An 18,212-nucleotide genomic window follows, 5' to 3' on the forward strand; every position below is an offset into this window, starting at 1 on the left:
TTCATGACCGTACGAACGTATAAAAATGAAAAAAAATAAAGCAAAAAAAAGGCAAAAAAGAAAATGAAAAACTAACTTTTTCTTTACAGTTGATCGATCTCGCTCTTAACGTCATCAAACTCGATCATATCACACGCTAAGCGCTACTGAAACGACGTTTACGAGACGTTGGAACGAAGCTCGTCGCGAGAGATAAATTATTCGAAAGTGTACTTCGTTTGAAGAAGAAAAGAAAAGAGAAGAGAAGAAAATAGAAAGGGAGAGTAAAAGTAGAAGGAAAAAATAAGGAAAAAAAAAAAAAAAACAAGAAAAGAATACTTGAAGAGAAGAGTGAGATAGCATAAAATGAAGGAAAAATCTAGAGGATAGAAAGAGAACATTAAAAGTCGTTGGATGTCTACCTTCCGGCAAACTTGCTGAGGATATTGAAAGCCCATTATGGTACCTAAGGACTGTAATTGGCGATAGTTAGCCAGGATCCCTTTATACGTAACTATGGAAAACAACGAGCGAGCTTTCATCGTAGTTGGTTGACTTCGTTGGACCGAGAAAAACGGATAGACCTAATGAATGGTGTAAGTGTGTACGTGTGTTAAATGTTCAAATCAATTTCGAAGAGGAGACGGAAGTAACGAGATATATTTCTTATTATTTCGATTTGTAATGGAACTATGAACTATTAATTATTTTAATGTATTATGCATAGGAACATATATATATATATATATATAAATATTTTATTTGTTATTATATAAGGTTGAGCAATAAATAAAAAAGGTTTCTTCGTTTGAAATCTAAATAATATAATCGATAAAAAAACATTATTATTTTTTATTTAAATATAAAATACTCAAAATTTCATCATTACTTTATTGGTGAACCAAATAAGAATAATTGAAATAATATTGTTGCAATATCTTCAAATATGATTAAAATTCGTCTTTTTATTAATTATAAAATGAAACGATTAATTTTACGTTTAATATTTTTTTACACTAATTTATTTGACTCTCGGTACTTTCGTTAATTATTGATAAATATAAAGTAAAGTAGTAGTTATCAGTATTTGATCAGACACAGAGAAGGATGCTTGTAAGTAGAACGAACCAGCGATGTTTAATATTCGCAATGAAAAAGAAATTTCTACAAACTAAAAGCTCCACTTTACTTGGGTTATTTAATTACTTTGTGAAAAGATTATACGAATACTTGTTGAATTTTTATCTTGAAAAGTTTTATTAGATTTTTAATTCGTTAAACGGCACGTAAAGTAAAACCACAAACGCACAGCCAACACTGAAAGCGCCTTAGAACCACGAAATATTTACGCACATGCTTTATTCGTTTTCCTTGTTGTAATTCGAACAAGCTCTTTCCCTCTTGAGTCGAGATGAGGCATTATATCAAACGGCGGAGAACAAATGAAAGTACATCGAGCAAATTGTGCTGCAAAGGCAACTTATGTATATACATGTAAGTAAGAATGTGCTTTCAAACATATACGAAAACCCCTTTACCTTTCCAAGATTAAACTGAAATGAAATATAGTACAATCAAGAAGTTACACTAAAATTATTTATTTTTAAATATGCAAATATAAATATATTTTAACAAAAATCGTTCTACCATTTTCTATTTAAATAATATATCACTCAAAGTCGTTTGACTTTTACGGTTCAATGTAAGAAGATTGATTTCTACTTTATATTGAATTATTTGTTTAGAATATAGAATAAATTAAACTCATAATTTTCTTTAATACCATCAAGAAAGTAAAATCACCATTATGTCTCATAAAAATAAAAAATAAAAGACATTAAAATAATATAATCACAGTTCAATTTATTCAATTCAATGTTAAAAGATATCTCTTGAAATATGAAAGAGATAATCGAGTAATTCCACGTTAAATGAGCGTTAGATGATTCCAATTTGAAGCAAGAAAAGGACGACCGAATAAAAAGAAAAGAAGAAAAAGAAGAAAAAGAAGAAGAAGATGGATAGAAAAGTTGAATGAGAGATAGAAAGAGTAAAAATAGAAGAGAAAGAGATGCTATGATTCAAAGAAAGGGGAAAAGAAAAAACGTTTTCGGACCGATGCTTCGGATAGAAGATGGAGATTGCCAGGATGAAATTGTGCGAGAAAGGGCGCAATCCCGTGGGATAAATAGACTTCTGCTGACCCTTAGGGCGACTATGACCTCACTAGATAAGCAGACCGAAGAACGCTGGATGATGCGAAACGATGTTCGTCTCCTTTAGGAACGTCGATTGTGATCCTCAAGAATGTGAAAGGAAGAATCAAGAGAGTTAACTTGAGATAGTCGATTTATTTTTATATCAAAAACCGTTCCTTATATTTTTTACTATTCATTTGTTATTATATTATTTATTAATTATCCTGATTTTAATACTTAATTCAAAATATCTAAGATCGATAGTAAAGCTTCACAATTGATCAAACAAATTCCATTATTTATAATAAATCTAAAATATATTATTACTACCCCTTATTTAAAAATTTTTTTTTAATTTTTAATAATTAGAATGCGTCATAATTTTTTTATTCTCTTTTTTTTGCAAATAGATGAAAATTGTAATTTGTTCGATAAATTCTATAATCAAGTAGTACAATTTTTGGTAAGAGTACATTGATACAATTTTGCAAATACTCCAATTGCTTCCTCTCCTCCCTCCTCTTCAATTACACTAAGTATACTGATATTAATTCATTATATTTTTTATTATTAACCTCTTCATTCTGAACATGATAATAAGTATAAAAAAAAATAAATTTCAAGTTTCCAGTAGTAAAGGTAAACAGATGGTCAGACAAATTGCACAGTTTAAACCAAAATGATTTATATACCCATAATTCCATATTTCTTAACGATAATGATTAGTATCAAGTTAGAAATCATAATATATTAGTATAGTTTTAACATTACATACATTACGTATGCATATATGCATCCACATACACAAAAACACATACCATATATGTACATAGAAAGCAGGACTCTATCGTTTTAATATGATTTACGTTATTTCTATTCACAAGGCACCGGTACTTCGGCTGACAGTTTGAATATAACCTAAAGTTCATAAATTATATCAGAACTAACACGAATAAAGTGGAATTCTATAATGTGTATCTTGAAATTCATTTATTGAAAGGGCCGAAAATTATAGTGTAAAATTACAGAATATAGGATAAAACTTAATTTCGAGGTAAATTATTATTTAACGGATAATAATAATAATAATAATAATAATAGTTAGTAATAAATCATACAATACAAATCGTATTTTATTCCCTTTCTATTACACAGTAATCTTTTATCTTATAATAATTAATCTATATCAACGTAAAATAAACGATGCAAATATATAAATAATATATGTGCATGCGAATTTATAGAAAAAATAAAAAAAAGAGGGGGAAAATATTAACCAGATTTTTGGTGAAATCAAAAAATGTATTTTATAAACCATTTATTGTACCGTATGTACAAAAAATAATCGTATTATTCTGCACGTATAATCGCACATTTATGAATTTGCTATCCACTTTCTAAAGCTCTTTTAATTGGAAATTTTATGGAACCAACACAATCAACGAGATTCTCATCGGTTTCGTTTATTATTTTGTGAAGAAAAAAAAAGAAAAAGCGAGAGAGAGGGATAGGGAGAGGGAGAGGGATAGGGAGAGGGATAGGGAGAGGGAGAGGGATAGAAAAGGAGAAGAGGAGGAAGGAATTAGATTGATATGACTATACATTTAATCGACATGAAGTTTAAATAGAAATGATTCTTTCGCCGATCGAATGGATGGAACGAGAAGGCTCGCGAGATTAAAACGGACTCATATATTTCATTCCTCGTGGTTTTCATATATCTATATATATAGATATATATATGTAGATATATATACATGTGTATATATATATATATATATATATATATATATATATACCTATACGTACAGAATATTTTTTTCTTCCCTTTCTTTTTTTCCTATCCAGAATTTTACGATGGGCGTTTATTAATCGTTTATACAAACATACGACCGCGATTTATATAACAATTGAGAAATCTCGTGACAAAGATAAGCATTATTGTTTTTACCGAGGGATAAAATCATTGAAAAACGACGGATTCATTAGTAATTCATTTTGCTTATCGCGTTAATTTCGATTAAGCCGGAGTTCCATTTATTTTCCAATTTCTCACGTATATGACTTTACTCTTTTTTATTTATTTCAATTTAAATTACTAAATTATATCAATTTTATTTAGTGTATGTATTAATATTGTAGAGAATTGATCGTAATTTTTGGGAAGATAAAAAAAAAGTTAATTAATGTTGCCACATTACTTAACAGCAACCGATTTCAGGGTGTTTATTGATCGGTAATCTAAAAATAAGCTTTTTATTTTTATTTCAACTATCGATCGGTCAACTATAAATGGGTTCTTTCTAAATACTATTTTTTAACATTACATATTTTATTTCTTTAACGTTTGATTATTTTTATTATTATTTTTTATAACAAACAAACACAAAAATATTAAATTGATAAAAATCATCATCTTAAATCGACAGAAATTATGAATTATCTAATTATTATAAAAGCTAGACAATAGACTTCCCATTTCGAATATTATTAGAAATTTCAATTTAAAGATTTTCACGAGAATTTACTTGGAACGGTTGAATTCATTGGATTCGCTAAAATCATTCTCACGAGGAAATCATAGAACGCCCTAGATATGATCGTTTTTCTCGACATAAAACATTTTGTCTCCATTAAAATCATTCTCATTTCAATCATTCACAGTTTCCTGAAAGTGCAAGGATTTCATTACTTTACACAATGACATATAGCTGTTACTTTCAAAGTCATAAAAATTTTTAATGCGTAATTAAATCGAAGATACACGTTGTCAATGTTTCTATAATATTATTTATTTATTTATTTATTAATATTACCAAAATATCCTATGCCGAGAGTTCTCAGTATTAAACACAAATACAAATTTTTATCTAAAAAAATTAAAGATAAATACAACAATATTTCAAATAAAAATCGCTTATTAATAACATTTTATATAGATTATATAAAATATGCATTATATAACAAAAATTAATTGGACTTTGAGAAACCTTTTACTAAATAAAAAACAATACATCTTATAACCCTTAAAATCATATAACACTAAAATTTGCAACGTTTGGTATAAAATGAAAAAAAAAAATAACCAATTCAGAAAAAATTTAATTAAATTTTCGATTAAAAACGATTATTAGTATATTTATTTATTGAAAAAAAAGAAATATATATATATATATATATATGTGGGATAACAGCAATCGCTCAGAAAATGAAAGATCCGTAGTTTGATTCTTGATCCAATTTGTTCAGTAGCTCTATTTTTTCACGAATCTTACATATATATATATATATATATATATATATATATATATATATATATATGTATGTGTGTTTGTGTGTAAATATGTGAATGAAATATGTATCTATTAATACAGTTATAGAATTTCTCAAGACGATGAGAGATCCTCTCAGTCGTGCGAAAGAGCATACGTAAATTAGATGGACTTGGAGTAGGTCGCTGAAAGCGTAATGGTGGTACGAAACATAAATCGTTTGCATAGGACAACAATATTGCTATGCAAAGAGCGACTCCTATATATATGTATATAGATATAGATATAGATATAGATATAGAAGGAAGAAGAGAAACAGAGAGAGAAAATCGGCTTGTATATTGAATATATACATAGGTAAACGATAACGACGGTTCTATGTCGTTACTTTAATGTGTTTCTATGTGTTCTATGATACAGAACTACGAGAATGATGAAAACAATTACATCGAATACAATAAGTATCGATTATATTGACATATCATGAATTATAATTATTTAATTGTTATATCGAACGTAATATCGAACTGTTAATCTACTAAATTCAGAATATTCAAGTTGGATAATATATATTTACATTTTTATTTATTTGAAATAATTTGTTATGATAAAAAATATTGATTCTTATAAAAAAAAAAAGTTAAAAAATATTTAATCTGGAAATCATTTTGAAAATTTCAAAATAATAAAAGAAAAATAAATATCATCTCTTCTTTGAAATTACGCAGCTCTTGCGTGAAACAATTTTATATATATATATATAGAAATTAATTTCAATGAATATTTTACAAAATTATCTCGTAATATTTTTTAAATATAATTCACTATGGTATTTATACTTAGAAAATATTCAAATAAAATGTCAGATCTCATGTAAATAATAATTTATCAAAGAACCAATGTATTGTACAATTTCCTTAAAATCAACATTAATATTTCAAAAAGAAAATAATCATTTCTAAATAAATAAATATACGTATTTATAAGGAAAAGGGGAAATAGAATTATAAGAAAATAGAAGAATGAGAAGTAGTTACATTACGTTTCTTGGTCTCCCTTAGAATCTTATCTCAGGCATCTTTTACTAGCCGTACTTGAAAGAGGCAACGTCAGCTCGTCGTTGAAACTTTTCTGGATAACTCGTATATCAGAAAAATAAAAAAAGACAAGCATAGAAGAGGAGATACTAAAGGAAGATGTAAAGAAAGAATAAAAGAAAGAATAGAAAATTACAAAAAGAGAGAAAGAATGAATTTTTGAAAAGGATTGTCATACATGTTGAGATACAGATTTGCTTTTTCTTTTCTCTCTCTCTCTCTCTCTCTCTCTCTCTCTCTCTCTCTCTCTCTCTTTTCCTCTTACAATTTCATTTGAAGATTCGTACAACTACGAGAGATAGCAAGGATGAACGTCAGTCGAAATTAACGACATGAACGACAACGAAAATAAAACAAAAACGATAAGATTTTATAAAAGAAATGTAAAAACTTTCGAACAAACTCATTTGACTAGTTCAAAAGAATTGAATATTTATGTTCTTTTATGAAACTTCTTCGTTATTATAAATCAATGCTCTATTTTCTACGAATGTGAAAAATCAAATGTTTTCTAAACTTTAAGACAATCGATGTTACGAGTTAAATGTTATTTATAAAACTTCGAACTCGATAAGAAGAACATTTTTAAAAGTACAATCATCATCACCAGTAAGCAACCCAATAGTTCATCGATTAATTTCGCTTTTGTTTTAACAAAGTACACAAATATTTACTCGTCAACTGAGTAGAATCAACCGTGTCCAATTATCGCACCTAACTTCAAGCTATTTTATCTTACTCGCCGCTAACTTCCCCAACGATATGCAAAGCAAGTCTATTAATTCAGCAAGCCGCCTAAGAGGAGAAAGACCTCGCGAAATCCTGAAAGCCAGTCTAATCTTCTATACATATACTAACACATATACTATACTATATATATATATATATATATATACTATATTTTACTATAATATACTATACTATACTATATTACATTATACTTTACTACGATATACTATACTATATTATATTATATTCTATTATATTATACTATACTCGCGAAGCATGTACATCGAGTCGTGGCATCGTGTTTCGTATTTCCCTTTCCTAAATTAAGTTTCCTAACCTCCGAGGATTAATTTTCAATTGTGGCCCAATGATAAAGGACTCTTCTGCCACTTTATACTTGTTACTTTCTAACAACCAACAAAAAATCGATTCTTCTCTGTGAATTCATTTTACTTTCTTTTTTCTAACATTTTCTATAAAAAAAAAAAATCAGTCAATATTGAAAATATCTATTCATTTGATATAGAATTGAAATAAAAATAAACTTTAATGACAGTATCTATCATTTCCACTTGGTCATTTCGAAACAAATAGCTTTGTATCAATTCATTCGTCATATCCATTTGAATGCAATAATCGATTACCCCCTCATTTTCAAATACTTTATTTCATTAATTAATGAATCAATTAATGGAAAATCTATTTTTTTCAATTTTCACTTTTATATTTTGTTATTGGAAATAAATTAATTGTCTATGAAAACTAGTCAGCCATATGATATTCATTTCTCGATTGGATTGAATACACTTAAATAGAATAGAAGAGAATGGTACTATTATATACAGTTACTTCTCTCTGTGCTTCTGAATGTTATTTTTCAATAAATTAATTTAATTACTTCTTTCTTTCTCTCTTTATCTATCTCTATATACATGTATATTAGATAAAGAGAAAAAGATAGAAAATATGTATACATATGAAGTTTAATTTAAAATATTTGAGAGATAGAAATAAAATATACGAAAGTAAAAGTTATTTTCTTTTTTGTTTCATCTTTTTCCAGATGACGCTCCAAGTTTCATGGATCCGGCACAGGGACATTCACTTATTGACGATCGGTCAGTACACATACACGAACGATCAGAGATTTCGTGCGATTCACAAAGCTCAATCGGAGGATTGGACGCTCCAAATAAAATATCCGCAGCATCGAGATAGCGGTATTTATGAGTGCCAGGTCTCGACAACTCCGCACATGAGCCATTTCGTGCATTTGAACGTGATCGGTGAGTTAGTATAGCCCTTTATTCAAAATTAAAAATAATTCTTCTTCTTCTTCTTTTCCCTCCCCTCCCAATCAAACTCGTCTTTATTAGAAAAGTATAAAGAATTTGATCGAGCCACGAGTGGTTTTCGTGGTTTCGTGTCTTTTAATGAAAAGAGACGGTACGATTGGTTGAAATAAATAGTAACAGTGTCGTGTTCAATCAGCGAGCAATGTACATACACACGGCAATTAGTTAATTCTAATCTGTAGCTGTCCCAGTTTACTATCGTCTAGTCCCTCCTTTCCCTTCCACCGCCGAATTTAAGCCAAGCTTAAAACTTGGACCAATGCCAATCGAACACCTACAATTGCTCGCTCTGATATCTTCCATTCGTGTTAAACATTAATTACAAATAATCAAACATTTATTTCTTAATAACGTTTATTTCCACACTTCTTATCATAATCTATTTTTTTCTATATTTTTATTACATTTCAAATAATAATTAATTATATTATATCATATTACTTATGATGCTTAAATGGATTTGTGAATTTTCAAAAAAAAGTTTCATTCCAATTTTATGCAATTTAATTGAATGTTATTTTTCCTTTCTAAATGTTGTTCTACGTGATTTTCATTTTATATTTGTTTTTTTTTTATTCCTTTTAAAGATTGATTTTAAAATGTAATTTAGAATTTTTTTTTTTAATAGTATTTTATATTACTAAACTGAAATATATTATATCTGTTACTAATAGTAAATAAAATATATATTTTATTCCATTCTAACTCATACCGATCGTAGATTAAATTTAAAATGAAAAAAAAAAAAAAAATAATAATAATAATCAATTAAAAATAGTCGATCCATTCGTGTACAAAATATTGGAAATCTAACTCGATTTTCTAACTACGAAACTCATGAACGTTTACTAATACATAACCGATATTAAATATAATTTACTTTTCGAACTAATCTATCGATGTTGCCTCAACTCGTACATTTCTCCTTTCTCAAGTATTTAATCCGAGTCGTTATATTTACCCAATCTACATTTGAAATCCTTCTTGCACGAATAGACACACACACACATCAACGTATTTATACAAAGTACTTATACACGAAAGATCGATCGAGTTTACAATTTCGAGATATCGTCAAAGCGACTTAGTTAAATCTCAAGGATGAACGTGAAAGTTTCTGTTAAAACGAGACCGAAGAAACTTTCGTAGGGAAATCGTTTTGAAATTTAAAAGGAAAATGAAGAGAAAGAGAAATATATAAAAGCGAAAGAATAAAATAAAACCATAAAAAAAAAAAATAAAGTAATAAAAAAAAAACAGAGGAAGAAAGAGAAAGAAAAATGAAAGAAATAAAAGAAGTATAGAATTCATTTAAAAATCATTTCAACTAAATCACAAGCCTTGATTTACATTACGAAACTACTTCTAGAGATGACCCCTTCGAACGAGTTACGAGCACGAAGTTACCCTTTAAAAAAAACATCGATCCGGAAAAAAAGCCTCTTTAAATTCTGAAATCGTGTTATACGTACGCGTTTAAGAAAGTTGGAATAAAAAAAAAAGGAGGGTAAGGCCATCCTTATGGGTAGGTCCACAATTTTCTTCTTATTTTCTACGTGGCCAATCCCTAAAAGACGAAACGTATGAGAGAAGATTACAAATATGTATATTCAGGAAAAAGAAGGGATAGAAAAAGTGAGTGAGAGAGAAGGAAATAGAAAAGACTAGTTTAAGTCTATGAAAACGTGAGAACGAAATGGATCATTTATCATTCCTGACCATGACCCTTAACTCAGACCCAGTTAACAAATGATCCTAAAGAGCAAAGACTATACTTAGTTTTGCGCAAGACCCTCGACGAGTGCTTGTACTTTTCATCTTCGTTGAGTAATTACTTACGATCAAAGAAGAAGAAGAAGAAGAAGAAGAAGAAGTTAAAAGAAAAGAAGAAAGAGGGAGAGAGAGGAAAAGAACAAGAGAGATAGAAAAGGAAAAAAAAATAAAGGGTACGTTATCCCTCAGAGTTTGTACTTTCATTTGCGGAACAAATCCGCCGATAAAAAGTTTTTCCTTAACGACGCTCGCAAAATGAAAAGCTATTATCACGTTCAACCAATGGCGATTGTAAGCTCGTTGTGTTTCGTTTGTTAAAGACCAACTAGATATAATTAATTAATTTCATTTTTACGTTAAATCGGTTTTATTTCTTTCGATCAGTATCAATGTTATTTTTGAAAGTATATATATATGTATGCCAGATAATTCATAAATTTACGTCAATACTTTAGAGAATAAATCAAAGCATTAATATAAACTAAAAAGAAATGTCATTGAAAAATATGACGCGTATATATATACCAATCGATCAAAATTTTAACATTCAGAATTGTAACTAAAAATGAATCCAGTTTGCTACGATCGAATATATATATATTTTATAATTCAATATAAAGGAAAAAAAGAAAATGTATAAAAAACGTTTCACAGTATCATTCGATTTTTCTCGAACGTTTCAACACCTGGCAGGATTCTTGCATAGGACAAATGACAAAATCAATAAACCGACTTTAGATGGGTCAACATTCACAGCTAGCTTTCGTCCGACGGCGGATCTCGAACTTTCAGTTACCAAAGCGTCCGCAAATATTTCCACGGACGAAGCAATCCCCTTCGGTTAACTGTAATTCTATTTACTCTTTCCATTACAGTTCCCTCAGATACTGTTAGCTGCCATTTTTATTTCGTATTCCTGTTAATTTCGATAGAAAACTTTTTCAAAATTTCAAGCGGGTCCAATCGTATTTACAAATTTAAAATATTATCAGAGGTTTAAAATTTTTCACCACTTTTCTCATCGTCTTATTTTATCTGCTCATTTTCATTTATCTTTTCAATATTTATTTTTTGTTCTTTCTCTGTTGATCTCTTTTTTTATCTTTTTTTTTTTTCTTTTTTTTTCTTACAAAGAAGCAGAGCAAGAAAATCTTGCAGAGAAAATTAATCCACGCATGAGACACGTCATCATCTTTGACACGTAAGAAGTCCTCTCTCTCTCAAAAAAGCTACTTTAATTATCACTAACATCCAACTCGAGATCTGAGCTCTTCTCATTCGTCAACGCCTTCGAAAAATGATTTAGCAATCGTAACACTTCGAGTATACTCTTACAAACTTACTAACTTCATCTAAATCGTGTTATTTACATTTATGTATATATTTATTGATTAAATCGATGATACATTTATCTTTTTTTACTGACTTGAACGTTTATTCAATTAAAACTGATTTTCTTTACTTTACAAATAATTTTCATTATACATAAATGTATATATGTATGTATGCACTTACATATGTATGAGAAAACAAGAAAAAGACTGAAAATACTTTGAATTATTTAAATCACATACTCGCTTTTCTCTATTTCTCTCGTGCTTTCTATCTATCCTTCTATTCATTAAATTTTTCATTCAATTTGAAAATTTTTCTCTTCAAATTTCAGACAACTTGAATAACATTTAAAACATCTTATCCCTTGAACGACATTCACGACATTTACGTATCTAACCAAATAACTATTTCAGTTTTATCTCTTCTTCCTTTTCTTTTTTCATTTCTTTTCTATTTACTTCATTTATATCTTTTTATTACTAACATCTTCCATTTCTGCGACGACTTTTATCCTAGTCATTCAAAATTATAATATTTCAAATTTACTATAACTATGTCACTAACTACTTTACTAATTTCATTGTAAATGTTCTTTAGTTTATCAATTTAAATAGAATCATAATTTGGCAATTTTATTAATTATATAACATAAGAGTTGTTCTATTAGTTGATAATTTTTTACAAAATAAAGTTTATCAAATTATTATATAAATCTATGTTATATTTAATTATAATTTTTTTTATTTAGATAACGTTATACAATTAATTTCTAATCACTTGAAAAATAATACAGAATGATTCTTTTAAATGTAATAAATTACAGTTATGAATAAATTGATCTCACTTGAGTAAACTGCAAAGCTTACAAATTATGATTCGTTACTTATTTTACAATACACGTGAACTTCAAGTTTTATTAAAGTGTGAAGCTTCACCAGGCAAAAAACCGGTTGCGTGAGCGCACATAGAAAGCATCGTATTTCATATCCCATCTCTCTCTCTCACTCTCTTTCTCTCTCTCTCTATTCTACACTGTCGTACACATCGAAAGTCTCTTTTTCCTTCTGCATGCACCACAAATTGCAATATTCAAGCTTTCTACCAAGCCGAGCTACTTCGCTTGTTGCATAACAGCTTCCATGTACTTTCAACCTTATCTACTCCCCCTCTTCTCATCTCATCTCCCTTTTCACCTATCTAAAGCCATCTTTTACGAACGGATAAAAGCTCGTAATCATACTGCCATGTTATTCGATCTCCGAAGCATACGAAGTTTAGAATTAATAATACACATGGTCATTTAATTTCATTCAAATTACTAAACAATTTCACATAAATTTTCATTTTCATTTTTCATTTATTTTCATAATATTTTGTTTTTCATATTATCTTATCTCTCTGTAGAGCAAAGTTATGCAGAAAACTAACAACCTTCAATGATCAAATGTAAAATTAAATTTAATTTGACGATTATAATTAAAAAAAAAGAAATTAAATATAATTCTATTAGATATTTGATCATTATTATTTTAAATTTTTTTTTATAAATCTTGACACAAGTGCGGCTTGATAATTTTACTAATCGTTCAATGTAAAAATATGTTCTTACCAATTAATAATTTTTTTACAAGATAAACAGTACCACAAATTATACAATTTATAATATATTTAATTAATTTTATATTTGCATAACGTAACCCACAATTAATTTCTAATATTTCTAACAACGAATTAATATCTTAAATGAAAAAAAATATATATATTAAATAAGTATAAATTTGAAGAATGAAAAATATTTGTTAAAAATTTACATTGTTTTTGATTATGGCTTAGAAAACAAGCTAAGGTGATCGTTAACAAGTTGTAAATGACTTGTACCAAAGTGACGACGACAGCTCAAGAGAGTGCAACATCTGCGATGTGACATGGTTTGTCCTTAGTCGTGCTCGATCGCACCTTCTATCTTTCACTCTCTCTCTCTCTCTCTCTCTCATACTATGCGTTCCACTTTCGGTCATGTCCTACCACGTTCGGTCTTTTACTACTAACGCTACTTCATATATATATATATATACATATACATAACCTTAACTTCATTTTGACACAAGTGATACACCGTCTGTGATCTTTGGAGATACTAACATTTACTCTTACTAAAAATTATTACATCAGAATTAACGATCTTTCATTTTATTAATTTAATAAGATAAATTAGAAAAAAGATAAATTTAAATAATGAGATATAATAATAACAATTCGAATAAAAGTAAACATTGAACTTTTTATCTTATAAATGACCTTTTCTGTGTCTATTATAATCGAGATAAGAATATTATCTATTATTCTTTATTATCGTAAATGTGATTAGATGAATTTAAAAAGTGGATAAGCTTTTTTGCATCTAAATCATATTTGATTAGAATAAAAATAGGGAACGAGAGAATGGAGAAAAACATAAATTTGGTCCAATTAATATTTCAATCCGTTATCATTTTTAAAATCAACGAATATATTCTCATTGCATTTAACATCTACGACGTTTTTTTGTATGATAAAAATACATCCGTATAAAATTCAATTTTGAAATTCATTTTCTCGCGATAGTTCGTTCGTTCTAAAAATTTAAACAACGATGAAAATAATACAAGAATGTATTTCAGAGTTTCGTTTGAACGATAATGATTATAATTTAGACAACATTTCAACGTTTCTCTAATCTTAATTGCCTAAAGACATATCGTCCTTTCTCATTTCTAATAATAAGAACGTTCCCTTACCTTTTGTGATACATTCCCCACAAGTTAATTAGTAGTTAGTCCAAACAATTACTTGAAAAGCGTAGAAGCATGAGACAAGGTAGATATACGATCTATTGAATAGAATTCCTCGTAAAATATTACGCTAAACCAATGAGCTTTCTCTCTCAATTCCTCTTCTCCCCCTCTCTCAATTCACTCCTCTTTCTCTCATTCTCTCGTTACACGTACAATTCTCTAACGTTTACACAAGGATAGTTCCCAATTAATTTAGAAGTATAGCGAGAACGTAGTTTAAACTGGACTCCATGAGGACCCTGTATACATTTGAGACACACTGTAATACAGTAAATAATGAAAGCTTACCAAAAGGGGTTTACCAATCGGTACCAATATATCCTTATCTTTATCTTACTCTCCTATATGTGTTATGCTTATAAATCATTAAAACGTGTTTGTCAACGTTAATAACGACTTTTCACCTATTTTTAAATTCGACGTTACCTAACGTGAATTATTAATTATGCAAACCTAATTATATCGAAACGAACGAGCATAGTCTTGATATAGAAAATATTTTATGCTTCTAATTTCTTAAGCATATATATATATATATATATATATATATATATATATATATATATATATATATATCTATCTATCAATAAATCGAATGTAAAAGTAAGTAAGCAGTGAAATAGGTTGAAAATTTCCACTATTTTGAGAATACGAATAAATATTGGTATAATGAAAGAGAGAGAGAGAGAGAGAGAGATAGATAGAGAAATGTGGAAAGGTGATATATATATATAATAAATTAAATCAATGATCACCGATATGTCTTCGAACGTATCGAATAAAATTAACAGATATGTCGGATAAAAATAAAACGAACGTAAAAATAAATGTTTTATTAGTACGTCAATAATTAATAATTCGATTTATTTTAAACGTAGGTAAATCTTTCGATTAGAAACGTGTAAGCAATCAATTTGAAAGTATTTACCGATGAAAACTTCCACATAGAAAATCTGATAATCTATCGTTGTTATAGGAATCGAAGTTATGAACTATCATCATATAGGAAAACTCGGTATTGAAACACTCGCCTATATAAAGGTCTTCTTAACATTCTAAAACAATGAACGAAATTTCAAGACTTAACTCGGCCTGCTGTTTCTCTCTCTAACACACAAAAACGCTTTATAGTTTGGAATAGCGTAGAACTCAGAGCCCCTTTCTCTTAATATGACTAGTATAAGAAAGAAAGCAAAAGAGAGAGAGAGAGAGAGAGAAAGGGAGAGAATGTAGCCTGGAGAGTTTTGTATGAAAACAACTCTCGTGTTCTTTGCTGTTCCGAACAAAGATTAACAAAGTTCTCAGAACGCTCGAGTTGTGTGCGGCTTATTTCCTCTAGCCGCAATTTTTCCTATCCTCGTTTTTAAAAAGCAAAAGAAAAAACGGAAGAAAATGTAGAAGAAGGAAAATAAATAGATAAAGAGAGGAAATGGCAAGTCAATTAATCGTAATCAATGCTCGGTGAGTTAAAAATGACAAAGGAAGAGACTTTGAAAATACAACTTCCTAGATCAAAGGAAAATAGTGACAGATTCTCTTTCTTTCTATCTGTTTATTTCTACTATTTTCTTTTCATGCAAGAAATGTGTACTAAAACACGTTCATAAAATACGTTACTTCTACGCATTTTTCAAAGATCAAAGGCATGAAGTTGGTAATTACTAACACTTTCATAAATGTTATATTTCGATAGTAATACTCTCTCTCTCTCTTTCTCTCTCTCTCTCTTTTTGTTCACTAGTATCTTTAGTAAAAGAACTACTGCCCTCTGCAGAGACATGAGCTTCGCGGTTCTACTAAACACGTTCCAAAATGCTTTGTTCGGTGCCACTCACCGAGAGTAAAGATAAACGAGGTATCTTCGTTTTACTAAAACCATTATCACGTGAAGGAAAAAAAAAGTATTTTATAAAAGAGAATGATAGAGATAGAGAGAGAGAGAAAGAGAGAGAGAGGGAAAGAAACTACAGAGAAAATTAGCTATGTGTTAGGTATATTAATCTCGTGGCGAAAGGTCATGCTGACAATGAGTCCTGAAATTTCATTGGAAAATTTAATTGAAACCATCATCGTTAATGAATTAATTTTTTTTCTGAAAAAAATAGAAAGAATTGGAGAAAAAGAAAGAAAAAAAATAAGTGAAGTGGATTTTACGAGTCTTATAAAAATAACGTAATCAACGTGTATATATGTATTATATATTTATCGATCCTATACATATATATAAAAGCATAAGTATGCACTAACATACATATACTTGATTCTTCGTTCGAAAATTACAAAAAAACAAAGATGTTTAAAACTGTAAAACAAATAAAATAATTTATAATATTTAGTTAACTCTCTGAAAAAAGAGTTTCTTCGAAATTTTACAAAAAATAAAAAATAAAAATAAATAAATTTGTTCGTAGAATATTGATACAATAATAAACAAAGTTATGATTTAAAGAATCGAGTTTTATTGATAAAAAGATTGAATGTGCAACGTTTCAGTCATTTCTAAGTCTGTTATCGGTGGTGGTCATCCGCAATGTGTGTACATCGAACTATCAGAGAAATTCCATTCGCGTGAGAGGAATGTGAGATAGAATGAAAGAGTGAACAAAAAATAAAATGAGAGACAGATAGAAGATTTGAAGGATGAGAGTAAAAAAAGGGGCGAATGAAAAAGAGAGTAAAAGAGAGGTCAGCGATTCTTCGGTGGTTATTTCCGGTCGATCGGAAAGTTGCTTTTCGCGAGACTCCTGCCGTCAACATTGCTTTTCACGTCGATCGGGCCAGAGAATGGCCAGGAGAAAACGTTATCGAGAATGATATTACATTCGGGCCATACACATGAGAGAAGAACGGTGATAGAGGGAACGGAAGTAGAGGAAGAAAGAAAAAAGATCAGGGTCGGGGACTGCTGGGTGGGGAGGTAGCAGGGTTGAGGAAAAAGAAGTAGAAGAAGAAGCAATATGAGGAGGAGAGAGAATTCGTGGGAGGTTAAAGGAAGAATCCCTTTCTCGTCGACCTGATCGAAATGACCCGGAACGTTGCCAAAGACGATCGTTATCGCCTCGATTTAGCGTACAATAAAATGAAATATAAAAAAGGAATAAAAAAGTGATGAAGGGGGTTACACAGATAGTCGGGAAAAGTTGAGGAACAGGGAAAGATGCTGAGGGTGAGAAAGATTGTCCGGAAGAGGTAAAGGATAACATCTCTTATGTGATATTTCTCTTTTATACTTTAGATAATATTTAGGGACTAAACGATTTTAAACGTTCGATTAAATATTCACATTAGTCAAAACCAAATAATATTAAATTTGTTCTCTTACAACCCTCTCGTCATGGGTTGTGTCAGAGTTACGTCATATCCGTTCAAATCAAATATTTTTCAATCGTGCCGTACCCCCTACCATCTTATACTCATATTATTTTTTTTTCGCTTGACATATCGTCGGTATTAAAAAAAAAGAAATATTTTTATCAATGCAACCTTGTTTTTTTTTGGTTCTTCCTTCTTTTACCAAGTCTCTCTATCTCTCTCATGTTTTTTTACTTTTTTTATTTTTTTTTTTTTTCAATTTCCATACCCAACGTAATATTAAATTTTCTCGAAATAAAGCTTAGGAGTTATGACAGATCGTAAAACA

General features: G+C 29.0%; 1 protein-coding gene across 6 annotated transcripts in view; it reads left to right on the forward strand.

Moving 5' to 3' along the window:
* LOC107065572 (zwei Ig domain protein zig-8) overlaps positions 1-18,212 on the forward strand; it is a 285,070-nt gene that overhangs the window by 200,758 nt on the left and 66,100 nt on the right. For all 6 annotated transcript variants that reach the window (XM_089177770.1, XM_089177774.1, XM_089177773.1 and 3 more), the window contains one exon: positions 8,339-8,561. In XM_089177770.1, the coding sequence (XP_089033896.1) occupies positions 8,339-8,561 (223 nt within the window). The remainder of the gene's footprint in view (positions 1-8,338; positions 8,562-18,212) is intronic.

This window comes from Polistes dominula, unplaced genomic scaffold (assembly GCF_049000335.1).
Source record: "Polistes dominula isolate Pdom_NZ unplaced genomic scaffold, Pdom_raw_medaka contig_24, whole genome shotgun sequence".
Classification (NCBI taxonomy): domain Eukaryota; kingdom Metazoa; phylum Arthropoda; class Insecta; order Hymenoptera; family Vespidae; genus Polistes; species Polistes dominula.